We start from the raw sequence: 22,503 nt of genomic DNA on the forward strand, positions 1-22,503 counted from the left end.
TTTTGACCCCGAGTCACCGGCGTCATTGGGCCCCCCGCCTCGTTCGTTCGCCACCACCAGGGTGTCAATCAGCCTGACGACCGGACTGCGTTGTGATGGGCGAGTGGTGTGTGTGATGAAAAATGCTGCTCCTGCTGCGCTCCAGCCGCTCCAAGCACGGTACAGGAACCTCTTTCGGGCGTCTCGTGCAGCTTTCCGGCCGGCCGCGGAGGTCGGTGGGACGTGGGTGAGAGCGCAAGCGGGTGGCCATGTCGCTTGCAGCAGCGCAGTGGCCAGACGAGGCCGGGGACACGACTCGAAGGCGCAGGCAGCCCAGGCAGCCTCAACAGGGGAAGCTGCGTGCCGTGACAAAAGAAGCGACCGCCATTGGTGATGAATGGGCCATGGAGATCTCAGCTCCTCATGCCCCAGGCCCGACGCGAGGGATGGCATGGCCGCCCGACCTTTAAAAGGAAGGGACCGTCCATGTGCGCGTGGTTGGTTGGTCTTGCGGACATGGCGATGCATTCCTGTCGCGCATTCCAGCCCGTCGCCGCAACCCGCCATCTCTGGGCTTCCTACCCCAGCCTCTCGTACCCTCACTTACTTACTTACCTTACTCAAGGTACTTATCCCGTGACCCGCGGTCGTCGCAGTGTCTCTTCGCAAAGTCTCACCCATCATCAACTGCCCCTTGTCACTCATACTTGCTTATCATTCTTCTCCCATCGCCTTTTTCCCCAGAATTGCTTCGGCTTGCGATAGCATCCATCGTGAGTCGATCAATCTCGCCGAACGAAACGCATTGTGAAACTACCGCCCAACGCTCCCGCGCGACAGCCAGGATTCGCCGCGAACCATAACACCCACGAGGCCAAACATCGCGGGCGAGGCGGCTCTGACGAAGATCTCCTGCGGAACCGTCGAGCCGGATAGGCTGTGTTGTTACTTTTGGGTCACCTGTGACGCCCCGCGTTTCGCATCGCCATCGCGGACGGGGACAGAAACGCCCGGGTCGCGCCACGAGCCCCCAACCACTGCCCCTCGTTCGCCGCGTGAGCCCGGCCCAAGTCTCCCGCGCTGTGCACATCTCAGGTGCCGGCCAGCGCGGGCTGTTCCAACTCTTCGCAGCACCCGTCGGTTCAGTCGGTGGCTCGCTCAGAGAACGAACAACGGGCACGGCGCTGGCGATATCGACGCCGACGAGGCTGAGTGAGCCCCTCGAAGCAGCGCGCCGACGACACTACGATGACGAGGCGACGATCTCGGCCGCCCGTCAGGCTGGTCGATGTGATTTTCCTGGCAGGCACGGCGTCAGGGACCGTCTTTTCTCTGTCCAACTTCCAGATGCTGGCGGGAGGATTGGTGCCGCTCAACTGCATCCTTGCCTACAACACACCAATTCGAGGATGCCGTATCCGCGACTTCAGCGAGAAAACGTGCCCTGACGAGTGCCGAGATTCCTTGAATGAGGTTCAGACCAATGTTCAGGCGTCGTGTGACCTCATCGGTGCTGGCGAGGGCACTCTCCTATTCAAGGCGCAGAAGGGCACCCTGACAGACTCGCTGTGCCGACCACAGGAGGAAATTATCCCGACGCCGGAACCGACGCCAGCGCCAGAGACGACAATTCGGAGCTTCTCTATCATTCCGTCAGAGGCACCGCCCCCTCCCCCGAGCACATCGGAGCCGACTACCATATCCAGCGTACCGTCTACGTCAGAAGTCGAGTCGACATCTACAGTGACGTCAACGAGCTTCACCTCGAGCATCAGGTCGACGGTCAAACCCAAGAGCACGTCTACACCTCCATTACCGTCGACGAAAAGCGAATCGACATCGACGTCGTTATCGTCATCCTCAACAACTCAAGGGTCGAGACAGACGATTCCGCCAGGGAGCGGTGGTGGCAGCCCGTTCGACTTTATCAGCGCTGCCTCCGCATCGCGATGGTTGGACGTCGCCGTGATGTTGGGCGCGGCCGGGGGCGCGGCCGTTTTCGTCGTGGTCTAACGGCTCTATACTAATGTCATGAGTGGCTCGCAGGCCGTCTTATTATATACTCATTTACTTCTTGTCGGGTGGTGAAGCGCACGGCTGGGTGTCTGGGGGTTAACGCGGAGCAAAGGGGGGGGGGGTTATATTTGGCGGTAAACGGACAGGCATCTCGGGATGCGAGAAACGGCGTTCAGGCTGGGGAGCATTGTCGCTGGACCCGGGCGTGCCCGGCTGACCCTTGTAGGCGGATCCCGAAGGCGTCACGTAACGAAGGGACGGGGAGGTTATGACGGACTGAGAGGGTAATTTGTAGCGAGATACCACATGCACGCCGGGAAGGGCAGCGGTTTGCTTCTTCCGCGGCCTCGCGCATACTGTACCAATTGAAAACGAATATTGACGCCACGCCGGGCTCGGTGTGAGAGCTGGAGCCACGGGGCCTCACCGCTGGCTGCCACGAGGTGCCGGGGACGAAGTGGTCCCGGGTTGTTGCAGGGTCCGGATGCCGGCACGGGCTGCCGAGCAGCGACGTTTGTCTTTAGGCGCGAGTCTGCGGCCTCGACACGCCAATGAAGGAAGTGACGGGAGGCGGTGGGCCACGCATAGGCGTCGTCGTCTCCGTCGTCGTCGTCACACGGCTGCTGATGCCGGTGCCGGTGACGGTGCCGGTGCGCATACGTATCTGGCGGTGGGTGCGGATGGGGGAGGGACACTTGACGAGAAAACGTGGCTGCTTGGTGTTTGCTTTTCTCCGGGCCCGTGCAGAGCCGACCTGCTGGCAGCATGTGCCTAGAACGTATTACCTACCTACATACAATGCCGGCAGGCGGTCCACGATGAGGTCGATGGGGTCGTTGAAGAAAACAAAAAAGAGACAAGGGGAAAGGTAGACTTGGTGGTCTTGCTGGGTGTTAGTGGCGGTGGGGGGTAACTTAGTTACCTGTACGGAGTAGCTGGACAGGGAACTGAGGGAAGCGAGTGCCTGGGGGGTGCGGTTCCTGGCACTTAGACGTGGCCACGGCTTGGATGGACTCCCAATACCCAACTCTCTACGAAGTAGGTTAAATATCCTATTATTGGACTGGGGAGCAGGGAGGGCAGACGGTACATCCAATTCGGTATGTGCTCACGGCTCATGCATGTGGCGGCTTTCTGACGTGATGTTCCCATCCATGCATCAAGCAGACGAGGATGATTTGCTCCCGGGGACGCGCTGTACGCCTCGAGAAGCGCGGGGCGGGCGGGTGACAATCGGCACCGCACGCACACACTCACAAAGCCAGGTGACTTGACCGGGGGGTGTGCCGGGCCATGACGTCGCCGCGCATACAAGTATCGCGGGGGAGGCAACCCGGTCACGACGGGGGAGACAAGATTGGCACGAGGGGGAGCGAGATGATGCCACTGTACGCTTGCCGTTGCTTTTCTCCGTTGCGTGCGCGCGCATCATCCCGGGATATACTAATGTAGTATGTACCACATACCTAGCAGGTTGGTAGTAGGTGCTTCGTTAGGGCACACCTGTGGCTCGGTACAGCCAAGCACAGCACATCTCATCACAAAGAGGGATTCTATTTCCGTACTTTGGGGTAACTAGTCGACAGGCGGGGTTGCTAGATACTCGGCCAGGCATTGGCGTTGTTGCGGCTTGCCTGCCAAGCGGCGCGAGCCCAGAGGACCAAGAGATGCGAATCTCTTGGGAGTGCTGGGCAAGGGTTGACAACCGGTTTGATTTTTGTTCTGGGGTTCTTTTTTCGGCCACAGCTGGCGTGCTGCTTTTACGTTGGAAACAACAACACTAACAACACTGCATGCCACACACACACACATGTTGCGCCGGGTGTGTGCAGATCGGCGTTGAGACGGGAGCAGAACGATGTCAATGGAGATCAATAACACACACGTGTGCCCCTGCCCTTTCCCGCTGCTTCTTCCCGTCGCGGCTCGAGCTGAGAAGGAGGAGCAGCAGCTGATGAAGTGTGCAAGGGGGCAGACAGGGCTCGGAAATACTATCTATCTAGGTGGCTGTCGGCAGAGGACGCTGGCGGCGCGCGCGGTTAGCCCGGCCCGGGTCGTCGGAAGAAAAAGATTTTAAGCATAATCAAAGGCTGGCTGGGCTGGGTGGCCGTCCTCATCGCCCGCCACCACCATCCAGAAGGGGGGGGTGAAGCCGCGGCAGGCGGAGATGGTGGCTATACTGTACAAGGACGTGTGGGTTGCCAGGATGTCAACCTTGGAAACCGACTCTTGATCTTGCCATCGCTCTGCCTTGACGCCATTGCGCTCAAGAGGCAGGGGGTGCCTACGCATTGCGTGGAGGCTGGGGGGGGGGGGGGGTTAGTAATGGAGCTGGGATGCTTGGTGGGCAGACATGGCAGGGCTGGCGGCGCGTGAGATAAGGGTAGCGGGCGATTCTCATGCGCGCCCTGGGTCGGGACTGAATACGAACAGGGATACGGGCGGGCGGCTTTGTCGTCAACTGGGCCTCTTGCGCTTTTGCTTACTCTTTTCTTTCAGTTGCTATCTTTATCTTGGTACTGTCGCGAAAAACATACGGGAGCTGAGGGTGAACAGAGCTCGGCAAGCTATCACGGCAAGCTGAGTCGGCCTGTGCCGCAGTGCCCTGCCATTCACAATACAGTCAGGCTGTTGCCGGCCATCACGGAGGTCATCAGTACTATAGTAGTTCGACGCTGGCCGGTTGTTAGAGCAGCACCTGCCCAGTCCACCAACGGTGCAATGGATCCATCTGCTGCCCACCACCTGGCAGGTACCCCCTCATGCCCCCTTTGTGCTGTGCCAAGCGAAACGATGCGCTGCCTGTACTAATAAGGTACCCCGCCGCCGGGGAGATGCCCTGCCCCCCCACTGAGAAAACGGGCGCTGCGTGAACCAGGGTGTCCGCACTGCGTCGCGGTCCATGCTCGAGGTGGCGTCCAAGGTCCCCCCCCCTGGCGCGCCGAGCAGCAGTGGGAGAGCCAGGATACCTCAGGCACTACCAACGTACTTCACCACTGATGAAGTCCACGATGGCAGCAGCAGGGTGTGCATGACGGTCCATCGCAGTCGAGGTGGAGGCGCCACTCAATGCGCGTTCGGTTGTCCCCGGAAGTGCCAGCACGGCCGTTTTATCCTGTTCGTCTGGCTGGCTACCCATCGTCTACCACCCATGCATGCGCCCGCGTGGGTGTAATGAATGCACCACCAGCAGAGAGGCGGGCTCTTGGCTCGTGGGAGGAGGAGGAGCGGCGCGAGCAGACTTACCACTGCCCCCTCGTCCAACGCCAAGGTCCTGCTAAATACTAAACAAGGCCAATCCCGGCTTTGATTCTTCATAAAGTCGAGCGCCGTCTGCTCACGTCGACGGAACGTGCTCTTCGGCCTCCCCGTCTCTCCCCCCCCGTTTCCCTCACCACTTATTACTTGACTTGGCAGCCCGCCTTCTTCCCATCCACCGGCCTCGTGCTCTCTTTCAAAGGCTGCTGCTCGTCCTCTCTGTCAGTCGACCACAAAGATCCTCGTCGGTCGGTCGATCGGTACGTGCGAGTGTAGTCGAGCGCGGGTGTGCTCAGAACCAACTTCACCCGGGGAAGGTTATTACCTGCTTACTTTGCAAAGTCGGTACATTCAGCGCCAGTGGACCTCGTCTCACCTCGACTGGGTCAAGGTACTGGTTACACAGGCGCCGTTTTACTAGCCCAGGTCCCTACCACCTACGGCGTGCCACTGAAAGTGCGTGCAAGCCGCCACTAACCAGCGCCTCCGTCCGTCCGTCCGCCCGCCGCCGTCGCCGCTGCCCCCGTTCCATTCATTCGGCCGTCCGGGTCGGTGCTTGCTAGGCGTGCTCGTTAGCTTCCAAGTTGTTAGCGGACGCCGGGCGACGCGACCCATGCCGCTAATCGGGTGACGACATTGTATTTCGATCCAAGGTCACTTGCTCCTTCCGATCGTCGTACCCGAGACAAAAACTCTGTTTTGTCTCTGCAAACCCCCGTCCCACGCCCCAATTCCCATTGTATCGCCCTCGTCAAAACAAACCCGGCCCCGGGGACCGCCCTGGCTATTTTCTTTCGGTTTGATCTGCTGCCTGCGTGTCTTGCATTTTTCCAGACCTCAGCGCTGCAGGCCGACAGCGGCGGCAGCAGCAGGAGCAGCAGCGGTACAGCCACGGCGACCGCAGTTCTTCCTCCGTCCCCGCGCCGGCCTCAACGGTATCCGGCATTCGCCGTGATAGCGCGACCGTTGTTGTCCGGGTCGTCCGTCGACAGTCCCGGTGTCGCCGAAGACTGCGAATTCCAACCCGTCGATACCTGCGCGCCGCAACTCTTCCCGACGCCCTCTTCGTCGTCTGTACCGACAATACTCGACCTGCATGTCTCCAGTCCGCGCCGCCCTCCGCCACGGCTCGAGATCGATTGACCGCCGCTGCGCGAGGCCGACCCCCGGGCCTGCATCAGCCCCGGCTGCGCCCCGGCGCCGGACGCGCACGTCCTCCTGTCCCGACGATCGCATGTCGCAGAGATAGCATCCCGGCATCACCCAACCTCTCAGCTGCCTCGGCAGGTAACACAAACAAACCCCCCCGGCCGCCTGCCTCCCGTGGCCACGGCAGCGCACCATGGCGTGGTCTCACCTTGACATTACCAAGCCGCACTTGGTCTACATCATCCTCGGCGGCTTCACCTCTCTCTTCATGCTCTGCTCCTCCTTCATCAAGGAGCGCATGTACATCGGTGAAGCCACCGTCGCGACGCTGTGCGGCGTCATCTTCGGCCCCCATGCCGCCAACCTCATCAACCCAAACGAGTGGGGGAGCGTCGACATCGTCACCGTCGAGTTCTCCCGCATCGTTCTCGTCGTTCAGTGCTTCGCCGTCGGAGTCGAACTGCCCAAATTCTACATGGAGAAGCATTGGCGCTCCGTCGTCTTCCTCCTCGTCCCCGTCATGATGTTCGGCTGGCTCATCGTTAGCCTCTTCATCTGGTGGATGGTGCCCCAACTGAGCTGGCTCGAGTCCCTGGTCGTCGCCGCCTGCGTTACTGCCACTGACCCCGTCCTCGCCTCCTCCGTCGTCGGCAAGGGCAAGTTCGCTAAGCGCGTCCCCAAGCACTTGCGAGACCTGCTGTCTGCTGAGTCTGGCTGCAACGATGGCATGGCCTTTCCCTTCATTTACCTGTCGCTGTATCTCATCCAGTACCATGAGAGCGCCAAGGATGTCAGCTTCCACTTCGTCGTCTATGTCATCCTCTACGAGTGCATCTTCGGCGCCATCTACGGCTTCATCCTCGGCTACATTGCCCGCCACGGCATCAAGTTTGCCGAGCAGCGCGACTTGATCGATCGCGAAAGCTTTCTCGTCTTCTATTTCGTCGTCGCCCTCTTCTGCGCCGGCTCGGGCAGCATCCTCGGCTTGGACGACCTGCTTGTTGGTTTCGCCGCCGGCGTCGGCTTCTCCAACGATGGCTGGTTCGGCGAGAAGACGGAGGAGTCCCACGTCTCCAACGTCATCGACCTGCTTCTCAACTTGACCTACTTTGTCTACTTTGGCACCATTATTCCTTGGGAGCAGTACAACAATGACGTCTTTGGGCTCAAGGCGTGGCGCCTCGTCGTCATTGCCATATTCGTGCTTCTCTTCCGCCGCATCCCCATCATGATGGCTCTGAAACCATTCATACCCGACGTGAAAAACTGGCGCGAAGCACTTTTCGCGGGCCATTTTGGCCCCATTGGTGTCGGCGCCATCTTTGTCGCCATTCTAGCCCGTGCCGAGCTGGAACACGAAGAGCCAGTGCCACTGGCCGAGCTCCCCCCTCCAGGCGTCGATCACTACTCGCTCATCTACCTGGTCTGGCCGATTGTCAGCTTCCTCGTCATCTCGTCTATTCTCATCCACGGCTCTTCCATCGCCGTATTCACGCTGGGTAAGCGCATCAACACCCTCACATTGACCATGTCATACACGGCCGCCCCAGATGATGGCCCGTCATGGATGAACAGGCTGCCTCGCATCTCGTCTCAGTCTCGGTCGCAGGCCAAGACCATGTCGGAGGCCTCGTTCGACGATCCCAAGGAGCCCGACTTTCCAGCCGGCACGCTCGCGCCACCCTCAAACTTTTTGCGTCGGCAGCGTGACGAGGACAACCCTAGCCGAGCGGGTAGCAGGGCTTCGTCCTTGGTTTCGAGGAGGCGCAAGCACAAGAAATGGGACGATGGAATCGGACCCGGTGGCCCTGTTAGTCACTCTGCCATCTTCCCCACCAGGCCGGCCGCCGCCACCGGTGACCTCGAGAAGGACCCGTCTCCCCCGGCTCGAGAGAACACCGACTCGACGACGCTCAACGGGGACACTCCCAAGGAAAAGGACGTCGATAGATCAGAGGAGGCAGAGGAGGTGCACGAAACAGAGAGGGAATCTCGCCGGCCTCGCCGCTCCCCACAGCATGTGGAAATCTACGACGAAGGCGGCCAAATGGTTTTCGAGAATGAGGACGGAGATGTGCTGGGTGTTGAGCGAACCGACGGCGATGATCATGAGGATGTGTCGCATCCTGCAAACACGCTGAAACCCAACGCTGAACCATCAAGCTGGTCATTCAGCGGCCTGCGACGCAAGATGAGCGAGGTGTACACCTCGGAACTTGAGAAGCGCAAGGACAAGGGCAAAGCTGACCGGCGACACGAGCCGGCTCGCGCCTACCAGTTCGGCAACATGGTTTGGGCTCCCCGCGCCCCTGAGTGGACCGAAATTGTACTGACTTGTCGCAGATTATTGTTGAGGATGAGGATGGTGAAGTCGTCAAGACGTACGAGCTCCCATCCCAAAAGGCCGAGGGACAGGAAGGCGGCGCCCTCATTGGAGCCAGCCTTAAGTACCTGGGTCTCGGCGCAAAGGGCCGTCAGGCAGAAAGGGACCCCGAGTCAGCAGCCGAGGAGGGCCAGGCCGGCACGAGCAGCGCGTCACCAAGTCGGCCGCCGACCAAGTCTGCCTGGTCAGGCTTCACCAGGAGTCGGCCTGAGCAAGCGCGGAGGAGGAGCGTGGCCCAGCAGCAGGAGGCCGACGACGACAAGAAGATTCGGTTCACCATTGGCGGCGTGGGCCAGCGCATGACCAAGGAGGACTTCATCATGGAAGTGCAGAAGCTGGATGCAGGCACGCGCAAGGAAGTTGTCGATCATTCCTCAGCATCGACCGCTCTTAAGAGGCTCGCCAGGCAGGATCCGCCCGTCAAGCCCGCTGGCCGGCCATCCGGGCCCCCGATCCCCGTGATTCATGAGCACGGCAGCCAAAGCAGCAACGGCGAGAGCAGTCGCACGGGCCGCGGACGCTCTGAGTCTCTGTCCCCCGGCCGTCGGCCAGCCCAACCGTCGAGCCGATCGCCGCCATCGTCTAGAGACGGGCATGCGACGGAGCTGGAGGAGACGGCCGTCGAGCGTAAACGCAGGCTGGCCGTGCTGGCGAACCAGGCTGAGGCCGAAGACGAGGGCGAGCACGAAGCTGGGGAGACGGGTGAGACGCCGGCCGAGCGACGGCGACGGCAAGCCGCGCTGGGCATGGCGCATGGCGCGGCGGCCGACGCCAGCGACAGTGACGACGAGGGCACGGAGCGCGTGCCACCCGCTAGGAGAGGCATTAGGTTCGCCGAGCCGCAGCGCAGCGTCAAGCAGCATAAACATCGCCACTGACGTGACTGGAGGAAGCTAAAGCCGGTTTGTGTTTGTCTTTTTCGTCTCTGCTGCAAGCAACGGCAGCGGCGATATGTGTACGAAACTACGAAGCAGGATGCATGCATTGGATGAAGTAGGGCTGCCCGTCCGTCCGCCCGTCCTGGACGCGGAGAGGGTGAGAGGTCTGTCCTCCGTCCCAAGGTCGCTGTTTTTATTGCATCGCGCGCACGCGCGCGTAGCGGGATTCACGTCATACATAGAATACCTAGCATCTGAGAAGAATGCATCGACGTTTGATTTGATTGCTGTTACGCACGCGCGTACGCACGTACGCATGCGTGTCATGGCGCTCATCTTATAGCTGGCTACATGTTTGCCTGTCTCCCTTTCGTTGTCCTTTAGTGGTGTGAGAGAGAGAGAGAGAGAGAGAGAGAGAGCACAGCGCAGCCCCATGGCAAGCAAGTTGTCTCCTCGGCTCCTCGATCTACTTCTGCTACATATATCGGCACTCACTAACTTGTGATAAAGGCTTCCCCATTCTGGCAGGAGCTGGTCCAACACTGTATGCATACGTAGTTGTGTGTGTGTGCGCACAACGCTCCCCTCCCCGCGGGCTGGCTGGGACTGGGGCCATCGCATCGCATCGCATCGCATCGCATCTCGCAAGCCCCCTTCCTCTCCCTCCCCCGGGAAAGCAGCAAAACAGCAGATGATGGAACGCCTAGACTCATTCCATCCCCACGAGAATATTTATCTGTTTTATTCATTCATTCATTCGTTCATCACTTGGCTCTGTCCTCCACGCTTTGTTGCGGAAAGCACCACGCATCCAGGCAGTAGCGGGAAACACGACAACGAACGCAAGCAAACAGGGGGGGAGGAGGGTTCCCAATCTGAAGCCAAGTTGCCGCCGTCACGTGAGGAGGTGCAGTAGTAGTCGTGTCAACGTCACTCACCCCCTGTCTTCGGCTGATGATGATGGTCTTCGTGTTTTCAGCTACTACCAGGGCCCGCCAGCCGCACCTCCCTGTGCCCCGATCGTTCGTTTTCAGATCTGTTGCTGGTCTTGGCACCGCTCTTGCCCAATTCACTGTCTTGTGCCCTGTCCGCATAGCTCGCCAGCGACACCTCCAGAAATCAGAAAGGGAACAAGCCATCGAGTACTTTGTACGTATAATATACAATCGCGACGGTAAAAAAGGGCGATGGAGTGACCGGGCTGCGCAGGGAAGCAGGACATGGCCGCATAACTGACTACAACTATCCACGACCATTGCCGCGTCTTCGCGCCATGGACGGCGGCAACAACAGCAACAACAACAGCCAACAAGACTCACCCCTGAGCATCACATCCAACATCGTCGGGCTGCTGACCTTCCTCGTGGCCATTGCGGCAGCCGCCTACGCACGCGTCGCGTACCTGCGCAACAGCGACGACGAGTACTTCCGCGTCAAGGCCTCGCTGTCGTGGTACAAGACTGAATCGCGCTGGCTCTCGGACCTGCTCACCGCGCTGTACGTCGAGCACAACCACTTGCTGCGCCGCCAGCACCAGCATGAGAAGCACGACCAAGGCGCCGTGCCGCCGCGCAGCACCGAATTCGAGATGTACTCCTTCGTCATGGACGACTTGCTCAACCTGGAGCAGCGGCTACTCGACCTGGTGACCGAAGTGGAGGAAAAGGTGTCGCGGGGCGACCAGGGCAGCTTCACGCTCGTGCGCGGTGGGCGGCGGGCCGGCCGTCCGTCCGTGGCCATGGCGTGGCTGCCGGTGCGGACGAAAGCGCTCGAGCTCGTGCGGCAGCGCGAGGCCCTGACGGCGCGGGTGCAGTTCCTGCAGATGAGCTTGATGTCGTCGCGGCTGAGGGACCTGGAGGCCAGGACCAAGTGGGCTGAGGCAAAGTTCGACGCGGGCCTGATAGAAGGCAATGCGCAGCGCGGCGGGTGGGCGTAAATTGTCCATGTGCCGGTACCGGGCAGCCGTTGATATGGGGGCGAGCCGTACCTTAACCGTCATTTCGGCCTCGCACAGAGCCTGGCTGGGTACATAGCTTTGGCAGCACGCGCGGTTCGTATGAAGCCATTCAGCTCAGAGCACCGCAGTCGAGTCCGTGCCCGTTCGTCATTTGATGTCGTATCCGCCTTGCCACAGAAAGACGCCGGCAATGGCAAGGCTTAACACCGCGGTGACGAGGTCGAGCTCCATAACGGCCCATAGCCAGAGGCAGCCCAGCGTAGGTGCCTGCTTCATGGTAGCGAGATAGCCGTAGGTGTTGGTGATGTAGATGAGGTAGCAACCAGAGAGTGCGCTCATGATGAAGAAGACGGCCTGGCCGAGCGGGCGCTGGTAGCGAAGGGGCAAGCCGGGGACGAGGACCGGGTTCGAGGCGTGCGGGTGGAGGAAGTAGAAGAGAAAGAGGAAGACTGGCAGCGGCGGCCTGCGTGTCAGCGACGGCCACATGATGGGTGACATACATGTCGAGGGCGAGGATACTTACCCAGCCAAGCTGTGCCGGCGCGGATGCAGACGTCGGGCCAGGAAATGTGGGTGCCGTACTGGTGCTGGACGAGGACGTCAAAGGTAAAGTGCAGCATGGCGAGCGAGACGGTCCAGAGCATCGACTCGAGGAAGCGCTCGGCGCCGGGCGAGAGCGTGGCGGCCTCGTCGTCGTCGTCGGCATCGCTATCGTCATCGTCATCGTCGTCAGCGGCGACGCCCTCGCTGCGCTGCTTCTCGCGGGCCAGCTGCCGCTCGCGCCGCGCGGCTTGCTCAAAGAGGTTGCGCTCGCTGGCAAAGTCGAGCAGCGTCTTTTCGGTGGGGGCGTTGCGGTCGGGCTGCCGCAGCTTGATGTTGCCGGCGGGCGTGACGACCTTGCGCTGCCTAGCCATTGGCGCGCGTGGAGATGGGTACAGGTTTTATTGGGCGTTGACGGTGGGCGGAAGGGAAGAGGTGGGAATGGCGATTTGAGGGCGCGTCAAATGTGTGAGGGCGTTGGGGGGACGGTGGGAGATGGCCATGGATGATGAATGAGGCGGATGCAAAGCAGATGTGGGTGGTGGGGCTGGGGTAGCTAGGGGGAGCTCTATTGACGCCTGACAGCCTTATTAGTGGCCTAGGGATGCCAGGCCGTCTTCCACTCGGGCAGTGGCTGGGAGGGGGAGCTGGTTGTCCCTGGAGCTGAAGCTCGGGCACTTGACTGCCCGCCGAGTTCGAATGGAAAGGTCCCCTAAAAATTCAGGGCAATGACATCAGGCGGTGCTGTCACTACTACAGTGGGTGCCGCCGCCAACAGCGGCTGCGCTAACTAGCCCAGGGCAGCACCTCACTCACCTGACGGGTCCAAATCGTCCCAACTGGGGGGAGTAGGCGACCACTGGTACGTTGGGAAGGTTGCATTTTCAGGGGCTCGTGCTCCCCTCCACATCTTCCAGGCGGTCAAACAACACCTAGGGATGCCCACGGCCGAGTCGAATCGAGTCGTCTACCCGCGAACCCCCGGTCCGATTCATCAATGGGCATGCCCGAACATTCACTGGTCCCATGATCTACAGTGCGTTACCTACCCTGCCGGGGGCGCGCTCGCTGCGCGTGTCCCCCAACAGAGCCTGCTCGCTCCCAAAGGAGGGCTAGCCGCGCCCGGCAAATGAGATGAGGTGGGCAAGCAGAGTCGAAAGGTGGCATTTACGGCCACGAACCAGTTTACATTGCCTTGGACAGTCTGTCAACCCACTTTCTTCACCTCACCCTTTCTCTCCCCTCCTCCTCCTTCGCCTCCACCTCCACCACCGCCACTACCCCTTGCATCTCGAGGCCCTTGCTTGTCTCTGCGCGACCTGCAAGCGGCCTGCCTCGTCTGCCATTGGCCCGCCCCCGCGGCGCTGCAGCTCTGCGCGACGCGAGAAGAGAGCAAAAAGGCGCCCGCCATCGACAGACCCGACCGACGACAGTCGCAAACTAGTACTACAATTTACAGCTCGACGCAGTACATCTCGGCAACTACGACAGCCGCGCACGCGCGCGCCGCCGCCGCCGCCGCCATGGGTCCGGTCCTCGTCCTCGTGGGCACCCTGGCGGTGGTCCTGCCCATGCTCTACATGTACACGGTCAGCGTCGTCTCGACGCGCTTCCCCGCCCTGCGCAACAAGCGCATCTGCCTGCTCATTGCCCACCCGGACGACGAGGCCATGTTCTTTGCGCCCACGGTCCTGGCCCTCACGCGGCCCGAGACGGGCAATCACGTCAAGATCTTGTGTCTGAGCACGGGTACGTTGCCCATGGTCGCACGCCTAATGGCTTGACTTGACGCCTGGACCCCTCTCTCCCGCATGGGCTTGCGGCTCGCTAATAGCCAATTGATGGCGGCAGGCAACGCAGACGGCCTCGGCGAGACGAGAAGAAAGGAGCTCGTCAAGAGCGGCATGCAGCTCGGCCTGCGGGACGAGGATGACGTCTTTGTCGTGGACAATCCGTGCGTTTTACTCGCTCCTCCCCTCGCATGGGCGCACGCGCTCTAGGCAGCGACTCGAGACACTTGGCTGACTGAACAATTCCTTTTGTTTGTCTTTCTAGGACCGACTTTCCCGATTCGATGACGACAACGTGGGACGCGGACAAAATCTCCAACCTCTTGTGCAGCGCCTTCGCGCCGCAGCTGGCCCGGCAGCGTGGTGATGACTCGGCCAAGCCGACGGCCAACATCGACGTTCTCGTCACCTTTGACGGGCACGGCGTGTCGTCGCACCCGAACCACATCTCGCTCTACCATGGGGCGCGGGCGTTTGCGGCGGCGCTCGTCCGCGGCAAGGCGGGCTGGGCGGCGCCCGTCGACGTGTACACCCTGACGACGGTGGGCGTGGCGCGCAAGTACACCTCCTTCCTCGATGTGTTCGCCACCGTGGGCGCGTGGGCGCTCGGGCTGCGGCACCAGGGGGACCGAGCACATCCGTCGGGCTTGCTCTTTATGAACCAGCTGGTCGGCGCGGGCGGCTTCTCAACGGCCTGCGGCGCCATGACGGGCGCCCACAAGAGCCAGATGGTGTGGTTCCGCTGGCTGTACATTGCCTTTAGCAGGTACATGGTCATCAACGACCTGCGGCTGGAAAAGGTCAAGGGAAAATGACTGCCGGCGGCAGCGGCAGCGGGACGCGGACGACGACAGAGGAGGCACGTAATAGCGCCCCTGCATAGGGTTTCGAGCGCAAGATGGGTACATGAGATACACACCACATATACATGCGAGCAAATTCATCACATCATCCACCCTGCGCCGCTTGTCTGTTGTACATGCTTGGTACCCCGCGGAAGCTAAGAAGTGGGATTACCATCTTCGGGTTGGGGTTGTGGTCGCATCCCGGCTAAGAGATGCAAGTCCACCGTTTGGCACCTGCAGCATCCCCGCCATGACACGCTGCCACGTAGTAGTAACATACACACACGGCCGCTGGTGCTGCCACTCCCGCGTCAGCTCGTTTTAGGCTTCCCGAGTACTCTGCGCATGGCAGCAGCTTAGCTGCGCTCCCTCAGCGTGGGCACATGCATGTTCGTCCTCGTCGTGGTTTTTCTCGGCAACGCGCATGCTCAAAGCCGCCCCGGCTCGCTTACTACCGTACCTTTTTTTTCTCGTTTTGGCACAGAAGGGCAACGTGTTTTGTTCGCTCGTGTCCGGTTCGTTCGTTGTACGTACGAGTCGTTTCGCTGCTCCGTTCTCAATGGTCCCCGAGGTCCGGCGGCTTCGCCGCGGCGGCGGCGGCGGCGGCGGCGGCGCATTGTGCATGCGGGACGTGATGTGACGGAAGGGATGTGGGGCCGATGCCCTGAGTACGTGGGTGTGGGGGGGAAAGGGGGTTTCAGTGAAGAATTCAAGCCCGCCACGGGGGCGGCGACGGGGCGCTCTGTGCCGTCCAAGCCGCCGTCAATTGCAGCCTGGTGTCGTAGGTGCGGGTCCCACCTAGGCCCAGGACCCCGGAAGGCCGTTCCGCACGCTGGTATCCGCCGCCGCCGGCCGGTCGGTCGGTCGGTCGGTCGGTCGGGGGGGCAAGTGGGCTGGGGCCATTTGACAGCATCTTCGTCTGGCATCACGTATGCTCTCCAGCGGAGGGAGAAGGGTCCGGCACCTATACCGCGCATTACTACCATCCACACACATCCATCCACACGCAAAACACCACATTTACCCGGGCGGCCGGTTGGCCTAAGAAGCAAAGCTTGCTTGCTTGCTTGTTTGTTAGTCTGCACGCAGGCCCACCACACACACGCGCGCGCGCACACACACACACACATGCCCTCCACTAGCTACACTATTTTACCAACGACAATAAGGCGCGCCTTCTATTCACCTCTTCTCCCCCCCTCCCCGCCCGCCATCTCCTTCATAGCACCCCTCTCGTCCATTCTGCGACATGCATACATACGCAGGTCGGTGCGGGCGCATCTCGTTGGGGGAATGGATGTGATGCTTTTTCTTCTTCTTATTCCCAGTGTCCCACTCCTTCCTTCCCTCCTCGACTTCGTATCTTCCCCTCCCCATCAGCAACACAACCCTATACCCCCCCCCCCTTTTCACTTTTTTCTCAATAATGAAAACTTCCTTTCTTCTCTTTTCATAAACCTTTGTGGTCATACATTCTTGCGAGGGGGGCGCGTACGTTGCCACGCACGGCACGCACGCACATAGCTATTCGTGCATCTGCTCAGCTCAGCTCCGCTCAGCTCCATCCCTCACCAAGACTGGGGAAGGAGGGAAAGCGGGCAGACTCAGAGCGCTCTGCGCGCACCTTCAAAGGGGAGTCAGTACATAGGGTACTAGTGAGGCTCATGTTTGCCGGCGACCTCGTCTTCATCCAACCCGCCGCCGGCAAAAGAACCGGCATCACCACCAGCATCACCACCACCCGACGACAACCGCTCCTCGACGACGCCATCCCCCTGCGCGCCCTCCGCCGCGCCGGCGCCGGGACCATCCCGCGGGCATGGTCTCCGGCGCCGGACAAATGCAGCTCGTCGCCATCATCACCGCCATCGTCATCGCCATCTTCTTCATCTACTTCATCTACTTCATCTACGCGGAGACCCGTGTCCTCCTCCTCCTCGTCTTCCTTCGCCTCCTCCTCCTCCAACCTCGAAGGTCCCACGGTCGCGGCCCACAAGTCCTCATCAGGTCCATGCAACCGGCATGGCATCGCGGCAGGAGGAGCACAAACAGTCTGCTAGCCGGTCGAGTAGTCCGTCGCAAGGCCATATCATATAGGGGGACGAGATCAGGGGGAACAGAAAGCTATGTATCCCCTAGTCTCGCCGCGCACATCGACCATATGCAGCCCCAGAAAAGTTCATGGATGTACATACTGGAACATGTCTATAAGTAATATGTAATCGTCAAGATACATCATCGTCGTCAAAATCATACACGAGGCGCCATGCGCCCCGACCGTGCCGCCATGCTCCTAGAAAAACCCCAATGCGCCAGCCCATCCAAAGTGGTCACGCACGTGCGGACAAAGACTCCTACAAAGACGGCGACCATGTGAGTGAAACACGTCACGCACGGCTCAGAAATGCACGCTCCGCTTCTTCTGCACCTTTTTCCGCTTGTCCTCGTCGGACCGGTGGAAGAAGCCGCTCACGCTCGCCCCGGACGGCCCGCTGTACGGGCCCGGGAACAGCGACCCCAGCCCGCCACCGCCGGTCGAGGGTTTCTTGCGCCCGCCCTGGTTCTGGTCCGGCCTCGGCGGCGGCCCCACGCTGTTCGGCCGGGCCGGCTGCGGAGGCGCGGGGCCGCTCATCGGGCCGTACCACCCAGCCGTCGGCGGATAGAATTGCCCCGGGTTCGGCCGCGGCGGCAACGGGGGAGACGTGGACGGAGCGGTGCTTGGGCCAGGGACCCCGTACTCCCTGCGCAGCCGCTCCGTCTCCTTCTCCACCTCGGCCTCGCGTCTCCGGCGCTCCTTGTCCTCCTGCTCGAGCATCTTCTTGATGCGTTTCTGCTCCTCCAGGTCGCGCTTCTCGCGCTCACGGGCCTTGCGACCCTCCTCGACCACCATGGCCTGCAGCCTCTTCGTCTCGGCCTCGACCTCGGCCTGCTGGCGGGCGTCCCGAAGTGGGGGCGGCGGCTGCGGCGACGTCGACTCGGGCCGCGCGCTGGGAGCTGGGGGTGCGTCGCCGAGCGCTCCTGACACCATGGCGAGCTGCGATGACGAGGCGGCCAGTGGGTTCGAGCTCTTGCGGGTTCCGTTGACGTGTGTGGGCCCAGCACCGACCGTTGCCGCGTTGAAGGGGTTGTGTCGCGGGACGAGATACAGGTCGCGAATCACCTCTGCGCTCAGGATGAAGGCGACCTCGAGCCCCTTGCGGTCCTCGACGTCGACGCGCGCCATGTTGGGCTCGTATATCGTAACAGTGCCTTCGTTCTTGGACGCGCGGAACATGGCGACGGTGATGTCGGGCTCCTTGTTCTTCTTGCCGCCCACGCTCCGGCCGGACATGTAGCACGTCATGTCCTTGCTCAGGCGGCCGTCGCGCTTCCACCGGAAGACGACCTTGGGCGCCAGGTCGGCGGCGTCGACGCCGCCGGCGCCCTCGCGGTCGATGCGGCTCGCGCTCGGGAGGCGGAAGCTGCGCTCCGGCACCTCAAAGTCCCAGGCGTCCGACTTGCCCCAGCTGCCCGGGCGGTGGCGTACGACGACGGCCTGGTCGGGGTTGTAGAGGGAGACTGCGAAGGAGTCGGGCGTAAGGGGCACGGGCGACGTGGAGCCGCCGTTGGCGCGGACCTCGGCGGCGGAGAGGGTCGGCTGCGTCCATGCGGGCTCGACGAGGACCTCGGCGTACACGACCGACGGGTAGTGCGCGTCGAGCAGGCCGAGGACGTACTTGTTGCGGGCATCGGGAGCGGCGGGCCGCTTGAGCAGGTACTCGGGCGAGGGCTCGGAGCCGTTGTGGGTGAAGTAGAGGACGGTCTGGAGGGGGTTATCGGCCGAGGGCTGGAGGCGGTAGGTCGGGAGGTTCTCGTCGAGCATGGCGGGCGGCTGGGTGTCGACTGATGACCGACCTCAAGCGTCGAAGCCTGTGGTGGGCGATCAAGGAAGAGAGACTGCGCTTGCCGTGGGTTGATGCAGGCGGTGGTGGGTTATGACGAGGTGGATATAAGGCAGTATAAAGGCGGCCTCTCCTCGCCCGTGGTCAGCAGGCCGTCTCGTCGTCAAGTATGGCAGGGTCGCAGCGCGGAATGTCGCACTCGATGCGACGCGAGGCGTAGAGAGGTACGTAGAAGCAACCGCAACAAAGCACGATGAGATAAGGTAGGTAGGTAGCGTGTGCACGACAATGGCGATGCTAGCGTAAAGCAACACGGACGGGGTCCCACCGTTTGCCGTGCGCGCCCGCGTGCAGTGAGTGGATAAGGATAAGAATGGGCAGCAGCAGCGGCTAGGCGGCTAGGCGGAATGCTATGTAGGTGATGGAGTCGATCGGGCAAAGGTAGTGGACGAGGCGGAGGAGGATGGATGGACGAACGGCCGGATAGCGGTTCGTTCAAAAAGGTTATGATGCGCCTCCACCAAAATCATGCATGGATGCATCAACTGGTGGTGGAAAGGTGTTTGCATCAGATTGCGTGGCTGCTGGAGCCGGTGCGTCATTGGAGCCGCCGCTGCGCCACGACGGGCAGCCCAGGCGATTGGCTCAGTCGCTACAGCACGGGTTCCAGCGCCTGGTGGGGAATCAACCCACTGAGGTGCCCAGGGAGGTGCCCTACCAGCCAGAGCTGCTCTCAGGTAGTACCGACCAGGCGCCGTGCCCCAGCCCGGAGGGCGGTGGAGGGGCGGGCATGGCGGGGTCCCACTGTCAGTGAGCAAACGGGGGGCGGGAACTTGCAGAACCGTCAGCCCCATGGACCGTCACAGTGAGGCTGTGCAGGCGACGGCACGACGCAGCTTATTAGGCTCAGACACGATGGCCTGCTCCCGGCCCGGGGTTCATGCGTGCGAGGGTGCCGTGCGTGCGCGTCGCCGTGGAGGAGATATACCACACGTGGGCGCGGACAAGGCAGGGCGGACAAGGCAGGGAGGAGTGCTCCCCGCGATCTCAGGCTTACGAGTCTGGGCGCGCGTCGTCGAGGCTGGGCGTTGATCATGTCATGGGTAATCTTCTCCTTGGTCGTTGCCTTCTTCATCTCGGCGCACTAGGTACTACGTACGTTACTCGCTGGCTCACTACCCGACATCTTCTAGCTCACCTGCAAAGAGAAATCCATATTGCTACCTACCTAACCCGCAACGCCGCCCGTTTGCCCTACCGAACCCGTGGCCGCTCGACGTGAATGCTAATAGAAGCCCTCGAAAGCTATCCGCCACATGCCAGCCAACGCCACCGCCCAGACGCCAAGCGTGCAAAACAAGAATCAGCCGTGCCCGAATGTATACCTGTATGCCTGTGTGGATGGATGGATGGGCATGTATGTGTGTATGTGTCTGACCCGTCTCTGCCACGCCTCATCGCCACATGGCGGCCGCCCTTTGTACCCTCACTCAAGGCTCGCTCGTCCGTCCTCCTGCCCGCCCATCATCATCATCATGTCACGATCCCGGGCGGCGGCGGCGGCGGCGGCGGCTCCCCCTCCCTGCCGTCCCCGTCCCCATCGCCAGCAGCCCCGCCGCCGCGTCGACGGCGCCTCTGCAGCCATGATATCCTCTCGTCGAGCGGTCTTCTGGCTGGCAGGCCCCTCCGCACCCTGTCCTGGCGACGGCGACGGCGCGTCTCCTGCTGCCTGCGCCCGAAGCAGGGCACCCAGCAGCAGCAGACGCCGCCAAGAATGAGCCCCAAGGCGATGCCGATTAGGAAACCCCGAATGATCTTCTCGCCCGAAGACCCCCCACCGATGAGCTCCAGCACGCGCTCGCGAATATCAATGTCCCCGGGGAGTGTGTCCAGCGACGACGGGGTCGCCGCCTGCGTGAGCGACGATGTGAACGAAGCGGGCGCGAAGGGCGGTTCGTGGACCGTGGTGGTGGCGGTGGCCATGGTTGGCTGTTGTCATGTGCGTCGACGTCTGTGCCCGACTCCGTAGCCAGGGAACGATCTTGTCGTGCGTCCGGCTCGACGGATGGGATGCCGCCGCGGTCGTCGACGCGATGCGCTCCGGGCGCGTTATTGGAGTAGTCTTGTTTGAGCGCCAAGCGACGGACGACGGTGTCGTTGTCGCCCTTGTCGTATCGCGTGACGCTGCCGCCAATGCTTGCGGGCGCCCGAACGGGCGATAATATGTGTGTGTACGAAGTATATGTGTGCGACGTGTAGTGCGGGCGTTGCATGCCACGGCCACGCGAGTGCGGCCTAGGCAGCGGCAAGGGAGAGCAGCAGCCCACGGAAAAGGGCGTGGGCGAGCAGCGCCGTCATCAACGGTTCCAAACGAAACGAGAGGCGGTTAGAGGTGGCAAGAAGCGATGGCGGCGCGGCCCCGCGGAGGTAAGAGGGGGATGCCCGTCCGGGGTGTGTGCGGCGGCGAGGTTGGTTAAAGGAGCCGTCGCCGTTGCCGTTGCCGTTGCCGTTGCCGTTGCCGTTGCCGTTGCCGTTGCCGACCGATCGACCGTCCCGTCTGCTGCGCGTCGACGCTGGGCCTCACCACGGCCAAGATGAGACCGATGGAGGGACGGCCAAGCTGACAAGCTGGACGCCTCCTTGGGCGGCGTGCTTACTGCTGGAATCCGGCGAGGGCGGGCGGGATCGCGGGCAGAGCAGAGGGCGGCTGCCGACGCTCCACAGATGACGGGGGAAGAAGGCAGGCAGGCGTCCGCGGGACGGTCGGCAATCCAAAATCGGGAGTGCGGCCTCACGAGTTGGGCGAGATGAGAGAAAGAAGGTGTGTGTGAAAAGAGGCGGATGATGGTGGATTGGAGAAGCATGCGCTGCTAAGGTAGGCAAGGTAAGGTATGTAGCTACCTAGTACTCTGTGCTAGGCACTTCTTAGGTGCTGCGGCTAATAAAGGTACGATTGGGGAAGGTATGGTATGTACAGGCGGGCAAGGTATGCGATGGAAGGAGGCGGCGAGAGGTCGGTCGGGCGCCTTAAACAACAAATCTGGACCCAGAACGCTTAGTACCTACTATTCTCTTCCGTTGATATGTCGTCTGCACAGAAGTTTCCTACTAAGTTACCTCGTAGACACTAACCAACCAAGCTTCCATTGCAGCGAAGATCTCTCCTCTGGCCGTCAACTCACTCATCCATCAGCAAAGCAGCAGCAGCAGCAGCAGCATCAGGGCCCGTCAAGTTACCTAGTACTGTATCCGAACGGATTCTGCACCAACGACACAATACGACATCCATGGCTTGCACGCCCGTCGGCCGGCCCATCCGGCTGGCTCCCTCCCTCCCTCCCTCCCCTCTCTCGGCGTGCATGCTTGGCTCCCATGGACGCGCCCCCGAAGGGGAAGCTGCTCACTCGCCTCTCTCGGCTGGCCGGGCGCGATTGGTCCCTGGTTCCTCTTCTCTCTATCTCCCTCCCTCCCTCTCTCCCACTCTCTCCCCCGGGCTTTTTCCTCTAACCATGCTGTGCTGCTTGCCGCCGCCGTCTCCCCAACGCAGCTCTGGCATAGCATCAAGCCACACCGCCCACCCCCGTCAGTCAGTCAGTCAGGGTGGCTGGCGCCTGGTCTCTGCAACGATAGATTCGGTGTCGACTCCTGTGGTGGCGGCCGCCGACCTGACGACGGGGCCGCCCACTGATGGCGGGGAGGGGGGGCCTCCGGGCGCCCCGGTCGCCCCATAGCTCCCGAGACCACCAACCTCCATGTCTCCACCCCCGCACCCAAATCGGCCTGGGGCGTGCGTGTGCGTGTGTGTCGCAGGCACTTCCATTGTTGGA

The 22,503-nt window shown here is 61.6% G+C and overlaps 7 protein-coding genes across 8 annotated transcripts; 4 read left to right on the plus strand and 3 right to left on the minus strand.

The window, feature by feature from the left end:
- Positions 1-1,227: 1,227 nt before the first annotated feature.
- JDV02_003579 (uncharacterized protein) lies at positions 1,228-1,992 on the plus strand (the record flags this gene model as incomplete). The annotated part of the gene is made up of 1 exon (XM_047984716.1): positions 1,228-1,992. The coding sequence occupies one exon, from the start codon at positions 1,228-1,230 to the stop codon at positions 1,990-1,992; it is 765 nt and encodes a 254-aa protein (XP_047840691.1).
- A 3,667-nt stretch (positions 1,993-5,659) lies between these two features.
- Positions 5,660-9,936, plus strand: CNH1 (Na+/H+ antiporter). Of its 2 annotated transcripts, XM_047984717.1 has the most exons (2): positions 5,660-8,692; positions 8,746-9,936. In XM_047984717.1, the coding sequence occupies exons 1-2, from the start codon at positions 6,596-6,598 to the stop codon at positions 9,661-9,663; spliced, it is 3,015 nt and encodes a 1,004-aa protein (XP_047840692.1). In that variant the 5' UTR covers positions 5,660-6,595; the 3' UTR covers positions 9,664-9,936. The 2 variants fall into 2 exon arrangements, with proteins under 2 accessions (XP_047840692.1, XP_047840693.1); XM_047984718.1 differs by having other exon boundaries at positions 5,660-9,936.
- A 725-nt stretch (positions 9,937-10,661) lies between these two features.
- GPI12_1 (N-acetylglucosaminylphosphatidylinositol deacetylase) lies at positions 10,662-11,844 on the plus strand. The gene is made up of 2 exons (XM_047984719.1): positions 10,662-10,812; positions 10,873-11,844. Exon 2 carries the CDS (start codon positions 10,937-10,939, stop codon positions 11,597-11,599), a length of 663 nt encoding a protein of 220 aa, XP_047840694.1. The 5' UTR covers positions 10,662-10,812; positions 10,873-10,936; the 3' UTR covers positions 11,600-11,844.
- JDV02_003582 (uncharacterized protein) lies at positions 11,768-12,534 on the minus strand (the record flags this gene model as incomplete). The annotated part of the gene is made up of 2 exons (XM_047984720.1): positions 11,768-12,069; positions 12,144-12,534. 2 exons carry the CDS (start codon positions 12,532-12,534, stop codon positions 11,768-11,770), a joined length of 693 nt encoding a protein of 230 aa, XP_047840695.1.
- A 638-nt stretch (positions 12,535-13,172) lies between these two features.
- Positions 13,173-14,904, plus strand: GPI12_2 (N-acetylglucosaminylphosphatidylinositol deacetylase). The gene is made up of 3 exons (XM_047984721.1): positions 13,173-13,909; positions 14,012-14,114; positions 14,216-14,904. Exons 1-3 carry the CDS (start codon positions 13,684-13,686, stop codon positions 14,763-14,765), a joined length of 879 nt encoding a protein of 292 aa, XP_047840696.1. The 5' UTR covers positions 13,173-13,683; the 3' UTR covers positions 14,766-14,904.
- Positions 14,905-16,966: 2,062 nt separating this feature from the next.
- JDV02_003584 (uncharacterized protein) lies at positions 16,967-19,223 on the minus strand. Its single transcript, XM_047984722.1, has one exon. It carries the CDS (start codon positions 18,655-18,657, stop codon positions 17,194-17,196), a length of 1,464 nt encoding a protein of 487 aa, XP_047840697.1. The 5' UTR covers positions 18,658-19,223; the 3' UTR covers positions 16,967-17,193.
- Positions 19,224-20,209: 986 nt separating this feature from the next.
- On the minus strand, positions 20,210-20,659 carry JDV02_003585 (uncharacterized protein; the record flags this gene model as incomplete). The annotated part of the gene is made up of 1 exon (XM_047984723.1): positions 20,210-20,659. The coding sequence occupies one exon, from the start codon at positions 20,657-20,659 to the stop codon at positions 20,210-20,212; it is 450 nt and encodes a 149-aa protein (XP_047840698.1).
- Between the last annotated feature and the right edge of the window lie 1,844 nt (positions 20,660-22,503).

This window comes from Purpureocillium takamizusanense, chromosome 3 (assembly GCF_022605165.1).
Source record: "Purpureocillium takamizusanense chromosome 3, complete sequence".
Taxonomy (NCBI): domain Eukaryota; kingdom Fungi; phylum Ascomycota; class Sordariomycetes; order Hypocreales; family Ophiocordycipitaceae; genus Purpureocillium; species Purpureocillium takamizusanense.